This window comes from Amblyomma maculatum, chromosome 3 (assembly GCF_055883805.1).
Source record: "Amblyomma maculatum isolate TAMU_Amacu chromosome 3, ASM5588380v1, whole genome shotgun sequence".
In the NCBI taxonomy this organism is placed as follows: Eukaryota; Metazoa; Arthropoda; class Arachnida; order Ixodida; family Ixodidae; genus Amblyomma; species Amblyomma maculatum.
In genome coordinates, this window is record NC_139346.1 from 190,126,685 (window position 1) to 190,142,847 (window position 16,163).

General features: G+C 42.6%; 1 protein-coding gene across 1 annotated transcript; it reads right to left on the bottom strand.

Moving 5' to 3' along the window:
* Nucleotides 1-2,640: 2,640 nt before the first annotated feature.
* Nucleotides 2,641-15,153, bottom strand: LOC146197257 (putative phospholipase B-like 2). The gene is made up of 8 exons (XM_084596453.1): nt 15,034-15,153; nt 10,836-10,927; nt 9,518-9,678; nt 8,122-8,214; nt 7,952-8,023; nt 6,244-6,396; nt 4,692-4,851; nt 2,641-2,855 (listed from the first exon to the last, which is right to left on the bottom strand). Exons 1-8 carry the CDS (start codon nt 15,095-15,097, stop codon nt 2,682-2,684), a joined length of 969 nt encoding a protein of 322 aa, XP_084452579.1. The 5' UTR covers nt 15,098-15,153; the 3' UTR covers nt 2,641-2,681.
* Between the last annotated feature and the right edge of the window lie 1,010 nt (nt 15,154-16,163).

The window sequence follows — 16,163 nt, forward strand, 5'->3', positions numbered from 1 at the left end:
TTCGCCCTGCAGTGGGTATAATCAGGCTGATGATGATGATGATATAAGCAGATATATTCTAATAAAAAAAAAGATAAGCCATCCTTGAAAAAAAATCCTTTTTTTTTTTTTCAAAATTGGTGCAATGGTTCAAAAGTTGACCCTTAAAGCCCTGCATCCCCCTTAAAGAAAATGTAGAATTTATGGGCCAATTCATAACAACTCTGAAGAAATTTAAAAGAGAAAAAGCCAAGCATTGTGCCACCACCCTGTTTCGAGGGGATGGTCTTTAATTGCCATCAATCTATTACAAATAGCTAGGAGGGGGACTTTCGGGTTGAGTTGACAAGACCAAGTGGTGAGATTTGGAGATGAACATGGGATGGGGACATGTTAAGATGAAGTTAGTGGTCCAGCTTGTGGTGCAGTTTGTGCAGTAACCTCAGGTGCGTGGACGTACCTGTTTGAAGCAGTCTCCAGGCAGCAGCCTCGTCTCTTGTCGCTTGTCGCTTACGGGATGGGTGGACATTTGTGCCTGGCCAGGCAATAATGCCAGATATAAAGCGTACTTGTTCGTTATTGGCTTTATTGAGTGACTCCAGTTGGTGTTGTGGCCAGGGATCTAGGATCGTCTATGGTGAAGGCCTCCCAGGCACTGCTCCGCTTTATTAAAAGCACAGAACTGATCGAAAGGCTATGATTTTGCTGTTATGTTACGTGATATGAGTGTGACGTGATGTGATGTGACATATGTCTGTGATGTAACTGTACTGACTTCACCCATCCCGCCTTTACCCACAACTTTTATATCCACTCACCCCTTTCCCCCAGTGTAGGGTAGCAAACCGGTTTCATTTACCGGTTAACCTCCCTGCCTTTCCTCCTCATCTTCCTCCTCCGCCTCCTGCAGTTGGTGTCGGTTCTTGGTGCCTGAGTGGCGCTTACGCTGGCAGCGATAAGAGCACGTTAGTTGCCACGAAGTCACTCATGGCCTGTATTCATACCAATGCGGCCTTGGGCTGAATGATGAAGCACCGTCTCAGGATTCAAGCCGCGTACGGAAATGAAGGCCCTACATTAATTTTGACATTTTGCTTGGGAGTCTATGATCCATGTGGGGTAATTCCCGGCTGTCTCTGTTTGGTCTAGACCAATAGCAGCCAGAATGCATGTAGAGCCGTCAATTGTGGTTTCCTCGACAACAAATTTGCCGTTTTAGTAAATAGAACCCTGTAATGCAGTTTATTTATCCGCACCACTACTTGCAAAACTTCTGTCACGACAAAGTTTAGTTATCTGGGGGGGACTGAGACTTCAGCGCCTTTCCTTTGAAATGGAGCCTTCTGGAAGACAATATTTTTCATTATCGAGGAAACTGTTGGATATAGTAAGACGCTTTTCTGTACATGTTGATGGAAGTGCTCCCAGATTCTGACGCGCAGAAAAAATATTTATATTCAGTATATTTTCTAGTCAAACTAGTTAAAATTGTAAAACAACAAACAAACAAAGGGGTGTATTTTATAAAGAGTACGAAGCTACAAATCTTCCGAGGTAGTATCTACAGATACACAGATAGTTATGGTTCGGTTGTAGAATATGTGAAACAGTTCCGCTTGAAAATGTTCAAAAATTCGTCCGATATATTAGGATATGTTGATGAGCATCGCACAAGTACAGATGCCGCTGGGAGGCGATCCAACCCGAAGCAGGGATGAGAGAAAGGGTGTCACCAGAAAGTTGGTTCAAAGCGAGCACCAATAATGGTTCGATGCCTTTGTACGCTGGACGAATAGGCTTGTTGCAAACACAGTAACGTTTGTACAAGAGCGACCAGTAGATTCTGCGCATACTTGGAAGGATCCTCGGGGGATCTCTTTCTCCAGTCTTTCTTTATGTAAGCAATAATGGACGGTCGATTATTATACAGCAAACTTTGAATGGGATGGATTTCTTACTTTTAAAGATAGGTGGATACCTAAGTCCTGTTTTTAAGGGTATGATACAACAGTTTTAATGTGATATGCTAGGTCGCCTACATGCACTATTGACACCTACTTGTTTTTTTTATTCTCTTAACTTTTGCCCCTCATATCTGACACATAGTCATTAGCACCAAGTCGTAAGCTTTCTTATTACATGAAGGACTACCCGACAGAGATGTAAATACTCGCTTTAACCAATCCGCTAAATGTGCCTGCGTGGGCAATGGATCCCCCTACTGCTGACTTGGGAGTCAATGGCCCAAGGCTTGATTCCCATCTCAAAAGAGCGCCCTGAGTTGGCACCCTCTGCCAACTCGGCCATGCTATCTTGTGTTGTGACGTCACACAACCCGCACATAATTCAGTAACCAATGATGTCACCTGCCGACTACCACCTGCCAAGGGCATGCTTGTGATTTTTCGCTCACAATGCGGAGTCTGTATGTCCTGGAGTACGGAATCTTTAACGATGTCGCACTGAAAGAATTGGAGGAGACACTTAGAATAAAACTTTAGGGGATAACATTTAAACGCTTTCAGTCAGTGCGCCGTGCTTTGTGGAAAGGCCTCGTGGGGCATTGCCCCATAGTTAGACTACATGCTGGCAATATGTTCTTTCTTGGTGTGCGAACATGTCACCGTCAGCAACCCACTCTGTGAAGAGCGAGCTGGAGTCATACGTATTGGTTTATTTCTCGCCCAGCTCGGTCCGCTGCACTATGTACAGGATCCCCACACATGGTGCACAGGACCAAAGTCCCATCGGTCAGGATGGCCCTTGTGGCTCAAGTTGAACCCACTGGTACTCCACTGGAACACAGGCACTGTGACCCAGGTCGGCCCGCTGACCCCAACGAACTCCAGCGACTTGAACATGGTGTAATTTGTCAACTGCAACAGAATGCGTAATAGATGATGAGTTGTACAGAATGGAAAATAAAAAAATCGTAGAATGGAAACTCCGAAAACCACCTTCCATAAAATTTGCAGTGGGCAAAGCTTAGTTAAACATACAGATATGCCCTCCGATGGCACGAGTTATATCGGTGGATGACTTAACGGTGTGCGTGGTCAGTTCGGAGACATCTCCAAAAAGTAAGGGTCGCGTTCGATGCCACCTGGCGAAAGGCATAAAAATTGGCGCAACACAAAATAACGCTTCTCTTTAATGACCTATTCGCAAGGCATGTAAACGTCACGACATGGTTAATAAGCTGTTTTGTTCGTAGCATGAAATGCAAGATGAAGTTGTTCCTGGACTCGAATGCCCGTGTATGTACAACACAATACTTCAATTTAATATCTCAATTACGAAAATCCAAAGTGAAATTTCACCTCTTGGATGCTTGAAGCCTGTTCCTTCTGTTAGACGGAGTGATTAAATTTCGTTTGGGACTGTCACTGTTCTCAGACTTTGAGCTTATAAGAAGCCTCTTGAATATTGAGTAGATGGGCCCTAGTATGTTTCAGGATGCGGAACTATGGGAAAGACAGGTAGAAGTGCCCATGGCAGGATTATTACTGACCCAAGGTGCCGTGGTGGACTCCTGGGACCACGGATGCAATAAATAACCTGCTTCTGTAGTTTCAAACGTATTAAAACAGCTTCGGGGCAGCAAGGCGCTTGGTTTGCCGTTCGCTTCTGCTTTGAGCACAATGAAAACTACGAGCGTTCCACCATGTTTGTGCTTTTGTTGCCGTTGCCTATTACCTTTGTAATAGCGCGTGCTGTAGGAAAGAAAAGGGGAGAACTAGTTGTCTGGGATAGAATTTGCCGGGAAAACGAAACGATATGGCCCTAATATCGTGAGAGGAGTTATAATTTTGTTAACTATATTTTCTTAGTGTTATTTGTATAATAAACTTAGAAAACAATTTAAGATTAAGTAATTTACTCAGCAGAAGTAATTGTGATGTTATGGCATTATTTTGGAAGCAGCAATTGATGTCATGTAATTAATTACATTTTTTGCGATATTTGGTAAGTTCAATACTAATGCATTGTTATTACTTTTTAAAACATGTTTTGCCATATTTGGCCCCAGTTAAATGCAATATAGCTTTTTAGAGATACTGGAGCTCTAGCTCAAATAGCGTGCAGTATTTTTGTTCTCAAAAATTTATTAAATAGCAAATACCAAATGGATAACGTTTAATTATTGTTCTCAGGATGAAACAGTCAGTCCTGAACTAAGCTTCTTGAGAAACAACTAATTGAAACGTTTGCACCCAGGTATAGTTTATGAAACTTATTTTACTGGCCATAGAAGAAAGCTGTCTGCCACGTGGACACGCACGTGCTAGTGCTCATCTTTCGCGCAGTGCAGACGCGAAGCTGCACTTGGGATAACATTACAGAGAAACTAATTTTGTTGCATGGAACATTTTTTGTGCGACTTATCTATTCAAGCCGGTAGACGAACTACTTTGCATAAATAATTTGGTGAGAACAATTAAGTCAGCCGTTTTTCAAGTGAATCTGCAACCTTTAATTGTCCCATTGTTATTCAGATCAATAATTAATACGCTAGTTGATTAGTATTTGAATATTAATTAACTTTACAGACCGAATAAAACACTTTAGAACAGGCCGCGCGGCTCGCGGCTATCAGCAGTCCCCCTTTGGTTTTCTTTTTTTTTTTTTTTTTTGAGGGGGGGGGGGTGCCAATTGGCTAGGACCCTCCAACCTTTTTAAAATCTTGGTTATGTATAGCTTCCCTTCTTCACCTTCACATCGATGCCTCCCACAGCTCTGCGGTTCATTTTGGGCACATCGTATTTGCCATTCGGGTCAAGCAGGTCATAGCGAGCTGATATGGTGTACGTTGGGTTGTACCGCTGCGTGCAGTTACACCGTGAGTAGGGATCGTGGCTGTAGTCATTGTACCTTGTGAAAACAAAAAAAAAAATTAATGAAAGCCACGTTTAGTGAGCATCCACGCTACTCGCCACAATCTCATGGAGAGCGGCGTTCGCTTTCAACACCCTTTCACCCGGTTGCATATCTCAATGGAACAACGCTGGCAGTTTTCTGGATATCTGGAGCGGTTATTTTAAATCAAGGATGCTCATTTCTTCATTATGTAAGTGTAGTCTTTATCAACAGTTTGGAGCCTAGGTGGTCCGCTTTCAAGCGATATAATCGCGTTGCTTCAGCATACATGACGGTAAATTGTCATTGGAAAAGCTAGATGAGAAAACTTCTCGCCTTCAGGCGATTCAGAATACTGAGGATTCGTTATATACGAGCCACAATGTGTGCCTCAGAATCGAACTCCCGGGGCTCTAAACTTTTGACGATGACTGTACATGTTTTCTGATCTTGCGCAAACAAAGCACATTGACAAAGATGTTGATTGCGGAAATCAGTATCTTTCTGACATGGTATACGTAGTAATAATCCTTTGTTTTCTATAAATATGTTTACTTGGTATTAATTCATAACGTAACCATTTTCAGAAATTAGATAACAAAAGCATCAAAGCAGTCATGAATAACTGGCATCTTTACAAGCGGCATATGTATGTAATTAAAATACTAGGGGGACACAACCCCCGCCTTAAAGGGTAAGCACGATAGTAAGCGCTTATACACGTTTTGTTTTTAAGTTTTCATTGTGTTAATTTTTTTTTATTTCTTTTATTTCTCTCTCATAGCCTGCATGGCGATGACGTCACCGGTTAGCTCCGATACCGCTTCTTGAAACTTAATGCGTCCCAGTGCGCGTTCAGCGAAACGCGCTGTTTGCGTTCGATGCAAAGCCGGGGACTCCAATGTTAAGGGCACGATCCAATAGCGTTTCAAACACACGGACAATGTAATTTTTTTTACTTTTTATGATTTCAGTATTTTTTAAATTTTTTAAACGTCGATACTTAGCATCAGCAAACATTGGCTTTCCATTCTTAGTATTTTCTCACCTTTGTAGCCCCTTTTGTCATCTTTTTATTTTTCAAATATTTCAAGTAATCAATACATCAATTATACACTCTCTTCTTTCAATTGCATTATCAAGCGTTAATTTTTAATTCTGAGCATTTTGACCCCTCTGAACATAAATTTTCCCAAGTTTTATATATATTCTTAATTTCTTCAACTTATCAATTCACCAATTATTCACAATAATTTCATTACCTCTTCATCTCCTGTCACATACCTATCAATCATCGATCACTAGAACCTCAAATTAGCATATACGATTTTTTACGCAGCGCCCGATTACGGCTATTGCGTCGAACGAGCTAAGATATAGCATAAAAGAAAGAAACGTGTTTCGTACCTCATCAGCGCAATCATCGAGTCGATATTACGCACTTTGACGTGGTCTCTCCTAAAGATTTTCGCCCTCGGCGACTTGTCATAACTGTAGTAGTCCCCGTATTTATCCACGAGTTGCGGCTGTCCGCTTCCGTCGAAAGCCTCTTTGAAGAAACTAAACGGATATAAAGAAGTGCACACGCGTGATTTTCAGCACGCTTATCATCGTGTCCAAGATGCCCTCAACAGGCAAAGCAAGGAGGGCATTAAGTTGATGCGCGACTTGAAGCGCCGAAATCGTGCGCTGCAATGTATACCGTGCGACATGCAGTCCCTCAACACGCGGCCATATTATTGATACAGTTGCATCAACCACGCATCATTCCATGCAACAGCCTGCGTTCGTGCTAATATTTAGTGCGGGAACCAAAGGGAAAGTACGAGGAACTCGTAAGTCTATCCTAGCATCCTTGCACAAATTACGTCATCACCCTTCAGAGCTCTAACGAACAATAAGATATTCAGATCCTTTACTGAACAGCGATTTTTGCTTAGGATCAGTTTGACTGATTGTTTGGTTGAAACGCGATGACGGTAAAGCCCCTGACCGAAATGACACGCCGAAGAAATCAACTTAAAAGGCCGTGCTAAAATATGCGAGGTGTCTTGAAAAAGCAATATTGATTGAAGAGTACGCACATCCACGAATATGCTGCTGCCGATGTGCAATCTGAATAACACGCATCATATCAAACAAACCAGCGCTTATCTATAGTACACGGAATCCTTGCAGGTGAGGTAAGTAAACGGCTGGCTCGCTAAGAGAACCAGCATGGACCATACTTTCTCCTGGGTTCTGCCACTAATATTATATGCTCGTGTATACTATATATTTCTACTTCCGTTACCATCTGAACCTTGCCTGCAAGAGCGATTATCAAATCTAGCCCACAACGATCAAAATAATACTTTTGCACGCCTTAAGACTTGCATGTGTCACTTTCTCTTTGGTGAATCGGTTCGATTATGACCGCTCACAAACGACATGAATGCGAATTTCATTAATAGAACTGTCACAACTGGCTAGCAGCACATGAATGCGACTCACAAGGGCAGGGTAGCTAAAGCAGGCTCGTCGCAAGCGCTCGTGTGGGGCGCGTCAAAGGAAACCAACAGAAATCGTTGAGCTGGAATTGCGTTTCAAGGACCGACTAAAGCAGAGCCGCATAAGCACAAAGACTTTAAAAGTAGGGGACGTGGCTTCAAATTGCAGTAGGAGTGCTTATTTTTTTCTTCTTTGTTTTGTAGCAAAGCGCTCCCCCGCCTTTGACAAGCCTCTCTATTCCTCGATATCCTTACTTTTACACTCAAAGCTAAATTTATTGAAATGAAAACAAGTACCTCAGAAATCTTGTCGCGATCTGGTGTGAAAGCGTGTGACATCCTCTGAAATTATTTCAAGTTGTTTTAACGGTATTTAAAGGGTATATTGCACTTCAAAAAAGTGACCCTCCTCGGAATGCCAACAGGCAGGTATTATTTTTGACATTGGTGCTCCATAAGCTTAATCAAGCGCCAAGAGCTGCAAACGCCGGTCGAGAAAGCAAATTTCACGCTGCTATGCTGGGCTCAAGAGACCAAACGTTAATTTAAAATGTGGTGAAAATTGTGTTTTTGCTTTAGCGATGCCTAACACAGCGCATGCGACAATGTATTAAGTGTACACTTACGCAGCGTTGTAGCTAGGCCAGTACGTCGTTTTCCGAAGGATGTCGCTCATATCTTGTTGTTTTACAACTCCACTGAAATAAGCGTTCATAAGCAGAGCAGCGTTTAAGCAACGCACGAATATAAAGAAATGATGCAGGCTAAGTCAGAGAAAACCAGAAGCTTTGCTTACGGTATCTGTTCTAGCACCCACAACGTGTCGTTCAGAATGGGGCTCCCAGGAGTGAACAGCTTGTAATCGAGGATTATATACTGGTTGTTGTAGCTGTAAATGTGAGAAATTTATGATAGCCGTATTTGTACCCAGTGTATAGTGTTTTATTTCCTGATTAATTTATGTGTTTTGGATTAAACATTAAATACTTCATACCAGAATAACAGCAAAGCCGAACAGAAAACGTATTTTGTCTATAGCAGATAGTTGCAACGTTAGCGCTTCAATAAATCCTTTCAGGATAACAAGTAGATAACGGCACTGCAGAGGCAACATTTTCAAAAAAGATAGGCTGATATTCTAGCCACTGCACAAATGAAGGCATCTTGCGAACCCGAATTAAATGCCCTCTGTGTACAACATGCATTCTGCGAGTCTGATTGCTCGAAATCAGGACAGGGCGCCGACAGCGCTGATGAGATAGCATTAAAAAGATGAGATAATGTTGAAAAGTGGCCGATGTATAAAATAAGAAGAAATAATGCACAAAACTACTAGTTCATTTATTCTGAGTGCGAGATGTCTAAAATTATACTTAAAATTTTGACCTAGTTGTCGCAATGAGACATCATACCGATGCACATTCGCGGTAGCATTTGCGACAACACTTTGCACTTTGACGATAGGTGCTGTAGTGCGGGTCACAAATTATGGTGTGAAGTAGTGTGACACACTTCAGTTGGCTTGTATGTTTTCAGTGAAGACATCAGATAATGACGTTTAGCAGTAATAACGAATGACGGTGACGAAAAAAGAAAATAATTAAGGCCGAATTTGGCTGCTCACAACCAATACTTCGGCTTTAGAGTGTGCGGCCTGGAAGCTTGGGATAAAGCTAAATACTCTTTTGAACATTTTGCGCAGTAGAAAAGAACAAAGACAATGCAGCCTGTCTGTCGGCAAATGATTGAATCAATCAATCAATTAATCGTGCATCCGTATATCAAATTTATTCGGCATCATTAATCGATCAGTCAATCAATCAATCAATCGTCTACACGCCTATCAAGTTTATTCAGCATCAGTGGTGCTCCAAGCGTCCCTTCAAATACTCAGCATATCAGTACATGAAAAACGAAACACATCGTCACTTATTTCTTACTTCACAGACAGCGCCACGCACCGCTATTTGTCAGCGCATGTTAGCACTTCTCTTCAGACTTTATGCAACAAGAGGTGTGCAGAGCGTCTGGAAACAGCACATTATTTAGAGGCACTATTTGGCCACATGCTTAAAGAAACTTACAGGACCATTTCGCACTCTCACTATCTGCCACTGAGCAGGACACATTAATATGAGCACCACTTCTCAGGCGCTGGAGCATCGTAAAGCCGAGACTGTATAAGTACGTACGTTCCACTGTTCTTCCTCCCAAAAATGTCGGCCCATTGGCGTCCGGATCTGGCCAGTCGGGTGGCCACTGTCCCCCTTACCCAGGCAAGTGGAGCTGCCTCTGGGTCAAGCAACAGCCAGAGGTCGCGGTTGTTGTTTATGATAGTTGTCTCCGTGATTGCCTGCAAGGATGGAGGCCGCGTGGACGACGTCACCTTGGCGCCCTTTCCCCCGTCACATCGCATTATAATTTGAGAACTTTTGCTGTGCATGCACGGTGGCGTATTTCCCTTCCTGCGTGTTTTTGCGGCATAATTTTGAACTTCGTGAATTTGGCGGCATATTGAAGATACGTTCTGACCGGTATGTGCTGCCGTCTTCTATTGTACTTAAAAGAAGAGTTAAAAAATTTCTTAGGCTACCTTCTTGCAGAAAACAAAAAATAGAACTGATTTAGAGCGTCTGCCCTGGTTTGCGGAGCTGTGCTTTCGTGATTTCGGCTTACCCGGGTCACGGAGATCGAATGGCAGTTTCCGTATGATCATGACGGAGGCGAGTGAAAGTGTATTTGTCTTTTTAACTCCGCATTTATCTTTATTACTGATACTCAAAGGGTATTATCGCTTTTTTTGGTTGGCAGCTGCTCCGCCAGTCACTGCTCTACGGAGGTATTTTCTGCCATGATAGCCCTGGCGCATCGATGGAGCTTGCTGAGTTTAGAAAGACAGTCGCACGTAGCTGTAAGGTTCGAAGGGTACCAGTTTCGAGACCAAACACGACGGCGAGAGAGACAGAGCGAAGACATCCTTTAACGATTGGCGGTGCGCAACTTTCCATACAGAAAAGATGCCCCAGAGCACAAACCAAAGAAAACCGCATTCTGCGAAGGTGTCATGTGTGCGTCAGCGCAACTAAGCGCCCCTAGGGAAGACCAGATCAAACATTCATTTTAACTGGCACGGGGAGCCATGTTTCAAACACAACAACGCTTTCAAGGAGTATTAAATAATTTTGCAGTTATCTGCCTAATTCTGCCCTTGATCACCGGAATTTACTCAGGCTAATAATTTAAAAAGTGCATAAAACTAATTTTATCGTCCGAGAATTTTTTTGTTCACGAAAAAAAAAAAAAAATCGACCATAGATTAAGCCTGTTTTGCTAGGCGGCTGCTGGCGCAATTATTAGGCTAACTAGCTGCTTGAACTAGGCCGCTTCAAATAGAGCGAAACATGTCGTACTTTCTTTCCGAATGCATGATGCAGCAAATAAGTGCACATTAACAGCTGCTTAAGGTGTTGCGCTTCCACCACGATGCGGGAAGGCCGATTGTGTTTTTACCAAGCCGGCTGAAGTCAGATAGAAGTCGTCCATAGAGACCACCTTTCCGGCGTAAGAGGACATGGTTATGGTATGACCAGGAACAATGCCACCTACAATGAAAACCAGAAATATTTTTTAATTAAAGACAAGCAGAAAGCCGCACTTTGTTCGCGTGCTATTGTGATCGATCCGTTGAAAAACTTCGCAGAAACCCGGATCCGTTGAAGAAACCTTGAAGTTGAACTGGGTCGTAATTAATCCTCCATGAGCACGAAATGCAACAATTTGCTAAAAAGTGAATTTTTTTCAAATTTTGTATGGTAGTCTGTTCTCATCTTAGCAGCTACATAATCGCCAGGCTAAAATTATCGCACGATTTTGTCCGTTCACATAAAGAAGGAGACAAAGTTTAGGCGCTATAATAAATAATATTTGCCACGGACTCGTCAGACATGAGAGCGTCGCGTAATGTAAGCATAAATTGTATACATGTTTTACCGAGTCTCCAGGACTTGCGTAAGTGCTCTCAAGGTTATGGCGAAAAGCCGGGGCGTCACGTGTGCTTGCTACTGATTGTAGCAGAAATCATCATGTTCTTTGGCGAACATGTTGCGAAAGGATTCTAGATGATTTGCCTTCCGTAGGTTTAGTAGAAAAGTACCAGAACCTCCGGATCATTGCTGCTCCCTTACTACTGTCAAAGGATGCAGCGCCGCCTTGTAGAGGAGATCTGTTGTACCTACATTCCTAGGAACGCGAGAAATGACTCCTTTTTAGAACAAATCCAGCGACTTTCGTTTACGAAGGCGCCATAATTCTGTCGGCATCCAGTTCAATAAAACGGAGCTGAGCTAGTTGGTATATACTCAAGGTAATAGCAGCGCTGAGAAGAGCGACAAAGAAGGAGGGCAAGACCGCACTCACTACCAGCTGAATGTTTATGAGAAAGAAATACGCAAAATATTCTTCTTTCACAGCGCATGTGAAGCACCCGACAGCATACTGATAAGACTGTTTGTTTAGTCAAGATACATTAGTTCAAATAAAATTATCATCAGTTTATTTAAACATCATACGATGCTTAGGGGCACGCACAAAAACCTCTAAATGGGCTTGACGAGGTCCGTGCCCCCTAAAAGGTATACACAGTCAAGGCATACGCACTATTATACAGTCATGAACCGTTAGAAGCGATGCTTACGGACGAGTCATGATATTTGTGAATATGAAACGCTTCGTTGATTTCCCTTGTTAATCTGTGCGTTTTACTGAATACTGGTGTCTGTGCAAAATCTTGGTTCACATGTTGTGCGACGGGCTGTTTGCGTCAAAAGGCCACAGCGTAGGATGTGCCGGATAATGCCATCGGGATGGTGGCGACAGCATCGCTTCTACAAGGACTGCCTCTGAATAGCATGCGGCCATGATCACCATCCCGTTCGACGTTTCAGTGAGAGGTGCGAAGTGGCGAACAGGCACACGGATTTCCTTTTGTACAGCCTAGCGCGATTTGAAGGTTATCGCGCGAACTTAGACCCACTTATAGCGTTCCAGTCGCCTAGCGGCCGGCTTTGAAACCGGGAAAATCCCGACTTCTCAATCTTCTCTCTCTCGTTCGCAGTTTCTTGCTACAACCATCGCCACCGGGGCGAACTCGCCACGCTTTCTCTCTATTCCGAGCTTTCCTGTCGTTCCGATAAAGTGTGGACTTCGTTACTTCTAAGTTACTTCTTCGCGGATGATACCAAAATTGGTGGGAAAGATCTGGCAAAGCTGGTGCTCGGCACGAACGACATTAAAGTTGCAAAAAAATATCATAATGACTTTGAATGGAGTAGCGGCTATTGAATATCAAAGAGAGTGAGGGAAGCTACTTTATACTTTCTTCGCTACAGCAGAGGATTCTGGGCTATGGCGCTGTTCATATCCTCGGTCGACGCTCACGCGATTACCTTCAATTATGCTCGAGTGTATACTAATCCTGCCCTTGGTTGCTGACGAAGAAGCCTCCAAATCTTGAAGGGAAGCTACAGGTTTTGGGTGGGCAGCGAGTGCCTGAGAAGTTCCAGAAAGTGTTGAAGTTCGTATCGAAGTTCTATTTCCAACCGACGCTTAATAAACAGGAAAAACTGACTCTTGGAAGGTCTACCTCGCGTCATGCCCAGCAAGAGGAGTGGCGTAGGTTATGCGGTTGAATATGTTTATGCTTTGAAAGGGACTCAAGGCGTGGCTGTGGGAAATGGAAGCTTTGCTGTATTGCTTAATTTTCTGGAGTCGAAATAGTTAAGGGTGACTGTTTCTGACAAGAGGGTGTTTTGTTACACTGCCGAAAAACTGTTCAATGAAAAAGCTAGAGAGGTTATCGCAAAGACCTTCAAACAATTCCCTGTCAAGGTAAAATAAAAAAACCCAAGCCTTGCGGTTAGTGGGGGACATGGGTCTAGAACTGCTTCAGATCGTCTTTTTAGAACTCTAAAGAAGACTGTTTGAACGCTTTTTTTTTTTCTGGTAAAACGCGTAAGCCTAATGTTCTATTCCACTGCATTATTACATAATGCGCAACATGGCAGTATGAAGTTTCATGTTTTTACAGAAAAACGTTGGTTCACTGGCCATACCCAATCCGTTTCTAGTGCCTACTTCTCTAGCTGCCGTTGACTATTTGAAGTGCCATAATGCAGGTGTGTGCAATATATTCGGTATAGATGGTCAGGATTTATTTTACTCCCTTCCGCACTACAATTTGTTAGCAATTGTGTACAAGATGGCATCGATGAAAAAAGAATTAATTTTGAAATGAATTATTCATTTTTATCATCTTATAAACTGTGTGCGGACTTTTTAGAGCTTGTGTCGTTTTATCTCAGCTCACTTTTGTTGAATAGGAAGGCAGACCGTACACACAAAAAAGCGGGTGTGCATTAGTTCAAACGTTTCTACGCGAATAAGTAACACATTTCTTAATTATGTAGGTAAAGCTATAAACCTATTTTGGTCATGAGTACAAAACGCACGTTCTGATATGTGGATGAATATATCTTGTTTCTTTTTGTTCTTTTTTTTTTAAGCATGAGGACTTCAATAGGCAGGTCTTTAATGAGTTAAAGATTTTTGACGACAATGGACACTGCCTAACTTTCACCTTTGAAACGCCTCACAGGAATGAGCAGCAATTTTAGATGTCATACTGGAAATGAAGCCGTATCACGTGTGCTGGTCCTTTGTATACAGAGATCTGAAAAGCGTTTACTTACTTTCCATTCGATTGTTGTAAAATATGGCATAGCAGATTCTTTTCTAGGTGCCGCCATTTTCAAGTCATACCTACATTGCTATCCCTGCAAAATTTAGTCAACTAGTTCAGAGGTTAAAAAAAGCGGAAGTTTAAGATGATTTCATATTTCTTGCACACAGTAAGCACTCAAATAGGTCAAATAACGCGGTAGGCCTGAATCAACAAAGCATTTCAGTAAAGACGAAAAGAAAATTACCGTCCTACCGTGCATTCACCAGATGTCCCACCGTTTGAACCAGGCAGGTAGCAGATATGGCGCAAAAGTTCTCTTTTCTTCTTCTAATAAGCTGTACAAAAATATGCGTCATGGTTGATAGAAGAACCAGGGAAAATAAACAAATGAAAACAAAAGAGGGTGCCAGATGAATCATTACTTGAGGTTTGTCCTTTGTGCTGAAGGCGTTGTGTATGAAGTGCCTTTCACACACGGGAAGACCTATATAGGTCAAACAGTGCTTGAAAATTGAATACCCGCCTACGTGAACACGACACTTCATTGAAAGGGTCTCTGTCCTCAAAGCCAGCTCTGCATTACAGGAATTTCCCACGTAGCAAGCAACTTCCCTTTTCTGCAAAATCATGTATTCCTGTTTTTAATAACAACCAAAATCCTTTACAAACGTAAAGATAAACTAAAAAGGGAAATCAGTGAAGCGTTTCATATTCACAAAAACCATGGCTCGTGCATAAGCACCGCTTCTGTATACCTGCTCCTGGTTGTGGAAAGAGTGCATTTTGCTTGCTTGTTTCTAGTAAACTTTCAGTTGATAGTCAGCGCCAGTTTTGTCTTCCTACTTTGTCCTTCGTCTCTGCGCTATTATTTCTTTTGGCGTGTGGTGCATAGTAAGCAGCACTGTTTAGAGAATACATTGGTCAGCACCTTTAGAGAGCTCAGGGAAACAACACGACAGTCGTGCTTACCTGGTCCCGTTTCAGACGGCCTGTAGTGCCAGGGAAATGTGTACTTCTTCTGAATCCTCAGCATGCTTCGGTATTCGAACCAAGCGTTGTGCGCTATGTAGATGTCCTCGTAATTGCCAACTACTTTGACCAGTGCGTTGCAGGCTGGCACGACGTTATGCGATTGCACGTCCTTTTTTTCGATTGAGAGCTTCCTCAAGGTCAAGTAAGTCGCCATCGAGGTTTAAAAACCTGCAGAAAGATGAAGATTAGTTAGAGTTCGCGGTTGTTTACCATATCCCATTCAAACTAAACAGCTAAAACGGGGATGATGTGTATATAGACATGAGAAAGGTCGGAATTACTGCAGCACATTTGAGGAAAGGAAGGGAAGGAAGCCTTAGTCCTTTGAAGACCGCTTTAGGAAGAAGACTTGTCTCCGTCTAAATCAACAGCTGTTCGGTTCTCGAAATGTTAAATGAGGCGTACTGAAGCTTGTTGAGTTCGTTCTTTAAAGGGGAATATTTAATTATGTTCCATGGCGCGGTATTTCGGACATATGCATCGCAAAAGCAAACGAGTGAAGTCGGAAAAAACTACAGAAAAATTTTTCTGATGTTACGACAGAATTTCTGTGCGGTTTTTGACTGGAAACCTGTTGTGACAACAGAACATTCTGTAGTAACATCAGAAATTTCTGTAGTTGCAACAGAAAAGTGCAACAGAACTACAGACAACAGAAATATACTACAGAAAAATACTACAGAACTACAGAAACATTTGATGGTTACGACAGAACTACAGGATATTTCGTCGTATTTTTGACACAGTTCTGTAGTTTTTTTCGACAGGGAGGAACCGCACGAATGCAGAACTCGATGGGCGTTCGGAACCAATTGAGTGTGTCCCACCCGTCGTTTCCTCGTATTATTTCTTTCCTGTTAGCGCATTTCCTTGAATTGAAAAACGATTTGATATCACCCAAGGCTAGGTTCTGACAAACTGTTAGCTTAGATGGAGCAGTGGCGGTGTGATCGTGAGTTTCATTAAGTTATTCATTTCGGCTTCCGGGAGCACTTCGGCTTAAAACGCATGATGACGTTTCGTATAGCATAACAGCCTTAGCTCTCTAGCTTAGATGAGGCTGTTAG